Here is a 10,765-nt window from a genome sequence, read left to right as displayed (position 1 = left end):
GTGATACGTAAAAATACTTAAGTCTCGCAATGGTGGTGACCACGTCTCACAACCCTGCTGCCGGTTAGAACAGCGTTAGCTGTGCGACACAAAAGCTGTGTGCGAAAATTGTGTGCGGAGGCGCACGGGCTCCAACTTGTCACTGGAAACACGCGTGGAAAGTCAATGAGATTCAGGCTGTGATGACACAGTGATGCAAGGTTGCTAAAGAGCCACACGTTCTGCGTAAACAGAGGAGGCTGCGTGCAGGAAGCACACGGGCAAAAATTTGGCAAAAGCATCTGCTTGTCTGAACGAAACACTGGCCAGTAGTGCTGGAAAAAGCCTCGAGAATAATAAATCTTTGTCTCTTTATTTATTATCGTGCCGAAGGAGTCCAACAACAGTGTTACATGTGTCGATTTTTTTAATGCATTATGTGCACCAAAACTGTTACTGTATCATTGCGGTATAATAGTACAAGAGTATAACGAGAAAAAAAGCGTTGCTTGTCTCATATGCGACATAAAATATACGCTCAGAAAGTGCAGTTGAGTTGCACACTCCGGAGGCAGTGAAAGGAAAAATGGGAAGCAGCATCCGCTCCCCAGCACCTTCTCCGAATGTGACTAAAGATTGCGTCAGGTTGTGCACACTTTTTGGATGCCACTAAACTTTCTTCCACAGCAACCGTGCGGGAAACGGCAGCGGTTTCAAAGCTGCCGGCGCGTTTTTCTCAGCGCGCGGAACCGACAGCTTGTTGTTCAGTCTGTTTGCATACAGATCATGGGATAAAATATTATGAAACCCATATGATACTCTCCTTTAAATCGACATCGGCCTGAGATGCAATGCTTTTTTTGTCATTTCTAGCTTGTTTTCCAGTTATGCCATTGATTATTATATTAATTAGCATGCCGATTACAATTAACACGCACGGAAAAGACGCACGCGTAATAGCTGCACCTCAGCCACATACATAGTTTCGGAAAACTTTGAAAAATGTACAAGAACGCTCTGTTCTACAGCTGTATGTGTAGAAACTCATTCATAATTAATTACCGAGGACAGAGTAGGTGCTTCACCTGTTACGAGCGCGGAGAAGATTTATGTTGTGGCACCCAAATACTTTGCAAAGCCATGGCAACAGCAACCGGAAAAATGTCTAAAATAGGGGGCAGTGTTCGCTATTACTATAGCAACAGGAAGACATAGCTGCTTCAATCAGCTTTTGGTTTTGCTGCCAGGAGAAAATACACCACTCTTTGCATAGCAACTCAAGTCATCCAGACTCGAGGTGTTACCGTGGTAATAAGAAAGTTCTTCAACCTATGGATTTTTTTTTTTTTTTTTTGCTTCGATACTGAACGTAAGCCACGAGAGAGCCTGATAACAGGAGTGTCGAGAAGAGTGTCAATAATTATTTAACATGTGAGGTTAATACTGTGTTTCGACAATTATTTAAGCACCCGAACAGCGTTCTTGCGTGAATGTATTTTCTCACTCATTGTTTTGTCTACACAACTGCAGACTCAACGTTTTATCACGGTGTCGTTCATGGAGCGCGAGAAAAAGCCTGGCGCATTGCTTTTTTTTTTCTGTGATCTCTGTCCTGTAGGCTTAAGTTATAGTATAGTGTATAAAACTTGTTTCAGTTTATTAAAAATATTCTCTATATAGCTATTAATCACACATATGGACAGGTTTTCCTTGACGTACCAATCCACATGTTTGAAAATGAAATAGAGACTAATAAAAATTCCTTTTTAATAATATGCATGATTAAACTCATACCAAATGCACAGCGCGCTCGCATTTGCAGGCGGCTGTAAGACCACACTTTTCCGCAAAAACCATGCCTTTTTCACACGGGATATTTACATAGGACATGTGGTTGAAAGGGGGCGTGGTTTCTTGCATCTGAACCAATGAGATAATTTTCTGCTCATCCAATGAAAATCCACTCACCTTCCATAACCAACGAATCTCCTGCTCATTTCGTAGAGCTGATGCAACAAGGCTGCAATGACTTTTGTACAACTCCGCGGTAGCGGTTTGGTGTCCTTCCTCTCCGTGTGATCAAATAGTCCTTCGTAAACAAAGAAAGACGAAATGCGTCGTTATTTAGGTTTGCAGTACACGATACCAAAATATTTGGCGAGGACAGTGAGTGTGTTTAATTTATGAAAATTATTTAATTCTTTGAAAATAACACATCCACCTAGAAGTAGATTTATGCTTTAGTTACAAGTCAACAGTATAGTTTTGATGGAAAGCTTCAATGGGACGAAAATGGCATGTTTTGGAGAAGGATAGCGTATATTAGCAAACATGATAACTTTATATAGGTTGCTTCAAAACTCCCACTTCTGACCGAACTTCAAACGGATATTATTACCAGGCGGCAGAGCACTCCGGCGGAGTGATCTCGCTTTCATGTTGTGCTGGTGATGCGGTTGGTCGTCAGGTTGGAGTTTGAGACTCACTTTTTAAATCGAATTTGCAGCTCGCGACTTCGCAGACGACGTCTAGATAATCCAACACAGTGGACCGGAGTAATTCCTCGAGTTATGGAGCTTTAACTCTGCACAACCGCGCGACCTCACAATTGCTGTGCTTTGCATCGCAACGCACTTCTGCCAAACGGAATCTTCTTGCAAGAATGGAGTAAGTTGAATTTGGTCTTATAAATGCAGTTTCTGGAGTTAGGAGAAACTTGTTGTGTCGAATTCGTTCGTCAGTGCTAGCCTGAGGCACGACTTGACTTGGTTTCTTTCTAGATTTACGTATGTTTTATATAAATACATTTAATAAATATTCTTTTACACGAAGTAGTTGCACTGTGTGTTAGGAACCACGAGTTGATCCTTGCAGCGTTACGACGAGGTGTTTGAAGGATTAATTTTGTGAGTCAGTGTTAGTCAGTGACTGGACTGAGTGAGTGAGTGCTGCTTTAGCTCCGTTACGGTCGGTTATCTGATTTAGACTGTCTCTATTTCATCATGAGTTAAGTTGATCGCATTCTTTCTCCAGCTTCATTATTGACTGATGATTGACTTTTTTTTTTTTTTTTTTTTTTTTTTGAGCCTACTAATGTTGGTAACTTTGGAATGGTGCTACTCCGTACACATATTTTGACACGCGAGTCAACAAGTAGCTGGTGCGAGACGTTCACTCACACTGGTTGGTGGGGTCCGCGCGTCTCTCTGTGAGGGACAGGAAAGGAAAGTTGCTGAAGTGGAGCTGGACGGAGATCAGTGCACAATGAATTGTATGCAGCACCTAGAAAGTCAGCCTCCACTTGGTCTTCCTCATCATTCATTGTCCATGCTGCTGACCTTGTCAAATGAGAGCTGCTGAAGAAGTTGCAGTTGTCCCCTTTAAGTTTGTTGCGCACGTGCGTTTCTAGTTCGCCAGCGGGCGTGATGCTTGCTGTCAGACTTCCGCCACCAGCTGGACCTAAAAGCATGTTTCAGAGGTAGTGTTATTACTGCTAGATATCAGCCCGATGGTCTTTTTTCCACTTTTGCTGTGTTTGTAACGAGCATCTCTGTAAATAACCAGCGTAACCCTGGTTATTTTTCCAACCTGCAAGTTTGAAGTTGCCAGATGTAGTTTGAAATCTGTGGTTGCGGTGAGTGAATCGCTATTCAGATTGAAGCGTGATCACTGTGTTCATGGTACCATGTTGGCTGCTTAAATTCTTGTAAAATATATTGAAGCATTGGTTTACATAATTTCACATTTAGTGTTAGTATTTTTTAACAACCTTTTTTTTTGTGTCAAACAGAATTTTCTCCTCAGCCTTATATTTCAGCAATTATTTACTTTCACAGATGCTACAACATGCTATGGAAGGCCATGTGTTTGTTTGAGTGGTGTGCTGATTGATTATTGCTTTGTTATATGATGCTTTGGACAATGTTGTATTATGTTATGTTTTATCTTTTGTAACTTTCTCGTGTCACATTGGATTTAATGGTAGTATATGGTGTATATGACTGGTGGGACTGGAAACTAATGAGAACTGCCCATTTTACTGATGCAGTAGCTTAGGATGCCACAATGATTAATGTGAAAAGGATAAGACAGCCAGTTAAACCTGTTATTTTTAAAAGTTATGTTTTTTTGCATTGATGTACCTGCTGAAAACTAACTGAGGTTTTCATAATTTTATGCAGAGGGAACATTGCAGCTAGTGTCTAATTACTTGATATCAATTTGTGCTATTTGTCAAAGTAGAATGTATCAAATTGATTGATTTTGAGCTAGAAATTTTGTGACCCTTCGATAGTAGTTTAGATGTGTGTTCTGTTAACTCGTATCTTTCTGTTTGTAAATGGGCTGCATCCTCCAGGTGCTTAGCTGAACCACTGCATTTTTACCTGAGATATATTGATCATTACACCTTTACTTTGATTTAACAGTTGTTTATCCAGGACAGTGAAGTTGTTTTTTTTAATGCAAATTAAATGTTATATGTAGAGTTGATGTTGGAAAAAGAGAAATTGGGCAAAATTTTTTTTCCCCCCCAAATCAAGATTTTTAACTTTGGGTTTTGAATTTCTTGTAGGTCTAATAATGTTGCCCCAACTCTGTCCTTCATGGTTCATCTTGAACATTCTCACACGTTACATACGTTTGACCTTCTGAATCGAAACAGAAGAAATGATGGCGACATCGATTCCTCTCTGGAAGACTCCCCTCGACTGCCCGGTAGACCCCCTCGTTCTCTCTCCCCTACAGGCTAGCCGTAGCCAATCACAGGAAGGAAGGGGGGAGGAGTCAGACAAGAGTCAGCACTTAATTGGTAAGTTGCATTCATACGCTTTTTTATTTTTCCCCCTTTCTGGGTGGTAGCCGCACTGCAGCACGTTCGTTCTTCTTGTACAGTGAGTAACGTAAAATAAATATTTTGGAAATGCATGCAATTTACAAAGACATTTTTGCAAGCGTACGTAGTATTTGTTGTCTATTATAGTAATGTTACCTTTCGAAATTGAATTAAGTTTTGGATGTAGTAGTAATGTTAGCTTTAGGTGGTAGCATGAAATACAGGTTGTGTTTATGGCAAAGGATAGGGACACGCCCTTGTCAAAATCTTTTGGTTAGCTATTGTATGATGTTAATCGATGACTTGTTTTTATATAGTGATTATATTGGTATTTGTGTGTATATATATATATTTTTCTTCCGTAGGTGATGATCTCACTGACTGGATGACGGAAAAAGTTGATTTCTCCTCTTACCTCCCCACCTCTCACTCCTCTCCCAGTGCATCCCTTCCCCCTTCACCTCCTCAACATGACGTCCAGGTGCCCTCTGACTTGGAGGTGATGACCTCTTTATTACAAGAAGAGCTTGCACAACTGGAGGATTACTTCCTGTCCGATGCAACCCCAAAGAAAGTGGAGAAATTGGAGAGATGTGACCGAGTCACCCCAGAAACGGGTACCCAGTCTTACTACCCGTTGCCCTACGCTTCGTACAGCTCTAGCCAATCAGAATCTGGTCCACTTCTTGTTACCCTGGCAACTGGGGAGCTCGACCTACTGAGCTTTTGTGGAGGCCCCATTGGCCGATGCAAGACACCTAGACCCGCCCCTTACAATTGCACTCGCCCCAATAGCAATAATCGTAGAAGAGTTTCTGATGGCGCAAGGGTGGCAGATGGATTGGAAAGTAATAATATTTGGAGTTCCAAAGAAAATAACTCAGGTAGCCCAGAGCAGGCTGTTAACTACTTTGGTGTTGAGAATGAAAAGGTTTTCGGAAAAGGGTACTGTGTTGGGAGTGAAGTCAAGACTGGAGACTGTATGGTAACTTTGAAAGAGGAAGATGCTTACTGTTTCAACGGGGATGTTGCTAGTGAAGAGAAAATGATAGGAGGATATTGTCTTGGTGGGTCCCTAGACATACCTTGCAAGAGAGAGAACCAATTGGTTTGTAGTTTGAGTGAAGTTTGTGGCAGTCATGGTAGCACAGATTTAAAAACATCACAGGGTGACCAAGATGGTGATGGGACTGAAATTGCTGGTAGGGGGATGGAGCCAGACCAGAGTTGTTTTCTTCAGGCCACCAGCCCTGTAGAGTCCTTCCATGGCTTCCTGGGTCCCGCAGGGGGTCAGATAAGAGCTGGTGTTCATGAGCCAGGGTGCCGGCCTGGAGACTTCTCCGATTTCCTTGGGGACACCAGCCCAGAGTGCCTGCCAGGTGAAGGTGGGAGGGAGCTGAAGCAAGGTTTAGCTGGCCACAGGTCAGCTCCAACCCTGGAAGGAGAGCTTTGCACTGTCAAACTGGAAATGGATACCCCCGTGGATGCTAGTCACAGAGAGCGGAAACAGAAGAAACGCGACCAGAACAAAACTGCGGCTCACAGGTGAGAGATACGTTGTCAAAATCTGTAGGGTTACAGTCACTCAGTTAATGCTTTTACATATATACCACGAATTTAGAAAAATTAAGAATAACGCCTTGTATGGCATTTTCCCAATGTCTCATCAGTTGAGGGTGAAATTTAATGGTGTAGTGGAGTTGCTCAGCTCAAACACAATGTTTTTAACATTTAAATGGAAATAAGCTTTCCTTTTAGACTTTTTTTTTTTTTTTTGTCAATATCCCCAACTGTGATCAGTAGTTGTAGACAAACTCCATGAGGGAGTCAGCTGTTTTATCCTTTGACAATGTCTTAAAGTACTCTAGTAAAGTGTATGTGTTTTTTAATGCCATTATATTTGTAATTTTATAATTTAATTTTTGAAAAATACTAAATATAAGCCCATTTACCAACAGTCTGAAAGTACAAGGTAGTCTTTAAGGCTATGTGTATTTATGTTGTATGCATATATAGCAGCAAGGGGAAAAAAAGTCAGTATCTAATGGTTTCATAAGGTATCGTCTTTTTTTTTTTCCCAGATATTAAGAAGTTGCCTTTTTATGAATGAAAGGCTGTTTATCAGTGGTTGTATTGTGCTTGTACCTGTGACTTGAGCAAACAGCCTTTTGATTGGAAGTCTGCTTGTGTAGTCTTTGAATGCTTGCAGTCCTCTTGTTCCTTCTTCCTTGACTGCCTCTTTGGGACCTAAGGTGACAGTCTTGTGGTGCAACGCTGGAGTAAAGCCATGGAATAACCACTTCGCCTTTACTATCTTTGATGGGCCTCTGTTCCCACAGGTACCGCCAGCGCAAGAGGGCGGAGCTGGACTCCCTGGAGGAGGAGCTACATGGGCTGGAGGGGCGGAACAGGGAGCTGCGAGACAAGGCAGAGTCTGTGGAACGGGAGATCCAGTACGTCAAAGATCTACTCATTGAGGTGTACAAAGCTCGCAGTCAGCGTTTAAAACAAGAAACCACCACCTGATGTAAAGCCCCTTTCTGCCAGCACCAATACCCAGCCACACAGGAGGCCACGTGCTTAAATTAATCAATTGGGTGATGATGGCAGGCTGTTAACTATTTTGTTGAAGTTACTGTTACACATTTTAAAAGCCTGCATTTTTCAGCACTTCATAGATTGTGTTGATTGTTACAGAAAGGAAAAGTTGATGTCCCTCAGCACTGTGAAAAGAAAATCAACTTTTGTAAATGTCCTCTACTCTGGTGACAATCGTGACAATATAGCGATAAAAAGTTGTTCCTCCAGCACTTGAAAGAAATTAAATTTTGTGACACCTAAGCTTCAGAGCAGACAGTAATAGGCTTTATTTATTTATTTATTTATTTATTTATTTATTTATTTATTTATTTTAGTTTGACAATCCTGTTTCATCAATGGTCTTTTGTTTGCCTTGCGAAGTTGGTTTTTTCATTCTACAGACTGAATCTCTTTAGATGCTTCATTTGGGTGTTCTACAACTAACTTGCCATGCCATCAGTCTCTCCAGTGCTTGAAATTATATTTAATATATGAATACAGGAAATGCAGTCACCATACAGGAATGTGTGTATTGTATTCAGGAAGTGTTCATGTGCTGGCATTTTCTTTGTTGATTATTACTTCCCTTTAAAGGGAAGTTATGTTTTTAACGTAATCATTCATCCTTTCCCCTTGTTCTGCTGCAAAAACAGACAAAAGCATGGCTTAAACCCTAGAAGCATGTGTATTTTAAATCAGTAAGAATGTGTGTGAACCACTTAGACTTAGTGCATGGATTATTAGCATGACTTTAGCTGACATTTTTTTTTATTTTTATTTTATATCCTCGCCTCCTAAGTGATACTGTTGGTTTGTGTAAGGAGAAATGATTGCTTCAGTCTATTTATTCTCCTAGAGATGGTCTTGTCCCACAGTTAGCTGCTTTTATTCTGCTTTATCCACCTGCTGTATTTGCGAAAAACAATCACTTCACTATTTTCGTAGCTGTGGTGTCTGTAGGGCATTTTTTGTTACAAAGATTTTTATATTGTTAATTTATTCATTAGAGTGTTTGACAGCTTGTGATATTCTGCCAATGAATCTATGTGTCTGCAATGTACTGTTCTTAAATTTGTCAATGTTAATGTTTTGGATTAGAAGTACAATGTCTTATTCCCAAGACTGATTTAACTGATGCAAATAAATCAAATTTAATTTTAACTCTCATCATATTCCTTCCTATAGTTATAAATATGAACTTTTTATTTTGAAAATTAGTTTCAGAAGTAAATTCTTAAACTGGTAAAATGTAGATGGGGGGGGGGGGGGGGAAACTTTTTTTGGGGGGAAGATTAAAAATGATAAACACAGGCAAAGCATATCAATATTTTGATACTTTGATATTTGGATTTCTGGTATTGATTATATTGCAATAGCATGATGTAAAGTAATACAATACATAAGAGCAGGCTCCTAAACTTAAAATGTGTTTAGGTGTACAGTTATCTAAAATTGCAAATGTGCAATAAACTTTATTGTATTGATTATGCTCCATACACATTACTTTTTTATATATAGCTGGTAGCACATTTAATACCATCATTGACCCACTTTTATATCTGAAATATTTCTATGTATCTTCAGTTGTTTATTGTAGTTTTCTTTATTATTCAAATAAAGTGATTTGTCTCGATTATCAAGTGCAATTAATGTTGGTGTTTGGGAAAATGGTACAAATTTTTTTTTTTTTTTTTTTTTTTGAATTGGCATAAGTTATGATCCTTGGGATAATGATTTTGTAATAAGTAATTTCCCTTACTGCATGTCGCAAATTTTTTGAATGGTCATAATGTGTAAAAAGCATGAAAGTAAAATGGCAAATGAGATGCAGATTATCACTGTGTAGCAATGTATAGATTTTAAGTTGTGCCAAAAATTAAACAAGGAAGACTTAATTTTGGGAATTTAAAATTTCTGAATTTTTTTTTTTTTTTGGTAGAGTGAGACATCTGGGTTTTTTAAAATTATTTTTTAACTGGAGCAATTTAGGGTTGAGTATGTTACTCAGCAGTGTGGTAGCAGGAGATGAGATCTGAACCTGGGCCTTTGGAGTACCAGGCAATGGCTCTATTGGTTCTGCTACCTGCTCACCTCATCTGAGGTGTGTAGGGAGTGTGTTGGGTGGTCAGTAGGTTTCTCAGATCTTATACAGAAACAATTTTCTGCACAGATTCCACTGAAATGCTATGAAGCAGAAGGCTGCTCATACACACCATGCATTTCCATCTCCCATAGTTTCATATTAAGAGATATATAAGCTATAAAGAAAAACATGTTGGAGATGTTTTTTTCTTAAGGGTTTTCAATAAATGCTTCGAAAACAAGATGTAATTCCCCATTATTTAAAAACAGAATCTAAATATTAATATTCTGAAAAGCAATTGATTTTAAATTCGATAGAAATGTACTCAGAAAGAGCTGGGTCCTGGTTTAAATTCCTGTCCTGCTGCGCCGCGGTGTCATTTATCGAGGTCCTCATCCTGAACTGAGGCAGCAAAAATACGCTGCTGTATAAATGGGTAAATCACAGTAAAGTTAATTTAGTTATAATTATCATTGAAAACCAGCCCACGCAAAGGAGTCAGCTAAATACTTTTGTTTGTAGTAGTATATTATAATATTATGTTTCAGTTGAATAGGTGACTATCTGTAGTGTGTGTGTGTGTGTGTGTGTGAGAGAGAGAGAGAGATTATGTGCGATGGACTGGCATCCTGGGCCACCGCAAACCTTGCATTAGGACAAACGGTTATTGATTTTGAATTAAAAGAATGAAAATTATATTTATACAGAATTCCGCCCACAGGTGGCACGAGAGAGCTACAAACGTCGGAACAATCTGAAGGAAAGTGTTTTAAATAAAAAGCTATTAATAAAGTCAGCGGATAAATAAAGTATCGGGCTTAAAATTTATGTAGCAGGATAATACAGATGGCGACAGCTGGAGAATTTAAAGACTGGGTTGCGGGCCAGTTAACTTCAGATTTACAGTTACATGATTTATTCATTTAGGAAACGCTTTTCTCCAATACATGTCATCTCAAGAGAAAAAAATATAAATAAAGAGGGCATTACATCAGGAGAGATTAAGATGCAGACACGTCATTCCGGAGTACAGTAAATTTTAAGCCTTTTTTTTTACTACTGCTATTTAAAATAATTTCATTTCTCTGAAGTAACTTACAATCTTAAGCTACCAATTATTTACCCATTTTATACAGCTGGGTAATTTTTCTGCAGAAATTTGCTCAAGGGTATTACAGCATGGGTTTCTATCCTGCGATGCAACTCTAACCACTACACCACAAGCTGTGCAAGTTATGTTATTATAATTCTATATATAAATGACACTAATAACATTATTCTTATTATAT

At 39.3% G+C, this 10,765-nt stretch overlaps 1 protein-coding gene across 3 annotated transcripts; it reads left to right on the top strand.

The window, feature by feature from the left end:
- The first annotated feature begins 2,015 nt into the window (after nt 1–2,015).
- Nucleotides 2,016–8,670, top strand: LOC108928642 (uncharacterized). 3 transcript variants are annotated; one of them, XM_018742677.2, is made up of 5 exons: nt 2,016–2,145; nt 2,486–2,646; nt 4,553–4,789; nt 5,179–6,358; nt 7,153–8,670. In XM_018742677.2, the coding sequence occupies exons 3-5, from the start codon at nt 4,648–4,650 to the stop codon at nt 7,337–7,339; spliced, it is 1,509 nt and encodes a 502-aa protein (XP_018598193.1). In that variant the 5' UTR covers nt 2,016–2,145; nt 2,486–2,646; nt 4,553–4,647; the 3' UTR covers nt 7,340–8,670. The 3 variants fall into 3 exon arrangements, with proteins under 3 accessions (XP_018598193.1, XP_018598192.1, XP_018598194.1); XM_018742676.2 differs by lacking the exon at nt 2,016–2,145 and having other exon boundaries at nt 2,437–2,646; XM_018742678.2 differs by lacking the exons at nt 2,016–2,145; nt 2,486–2,646 and having other exon boundaries at nt 4,712–4,789; nt 5,255–6,358.
- The last annotated feature ends 2,095 nt before the right edge of the window (nt 8,671–10,765 follow it).

This window comes from Scleropages formosus, chromosome 10 (assembly GCF_900964775.1).
Source record: "Scleropages formosus chromosome 10, fSclFor1.1, whole genome shotgun sequence".
NCBI lineage: Eukaryota > Metazoa > Chordata > Actinopteri > Osteoglossiformes > Osteoglossidae > Scleropages > Scleropages formosus.
The sequence above is the reverse complement of the archived record's forward strand: the minus strand, read 5'-3'. Positions and strand labels throughout refer to the sequence as shown.

Bases quoted from the DNA above. Each gene is read 5' to 3' on its own strand.
- LOC108928642 (XM_018742677.2), top strand. From the start codon at position 4,648: ATGATGGCGACATCGATTCCTCTCTGGAAGACTCCCCTCGACTGCCCG. The intron at 4,790-5,178 runs GTAAGTTGCATT...TTTCTTCCGTAG, and splicing joins CAAGAGTCAGCACTTAATTG to GTGATGATCTCACTGACTGG. The intron at 6,359-7,152 runs GTGAGAGATACG...CTGTTCCCACAG, and splicing joins AACAAAACTGCGGCTCACAG to GTACCGCCAGCGCAAGAGGG.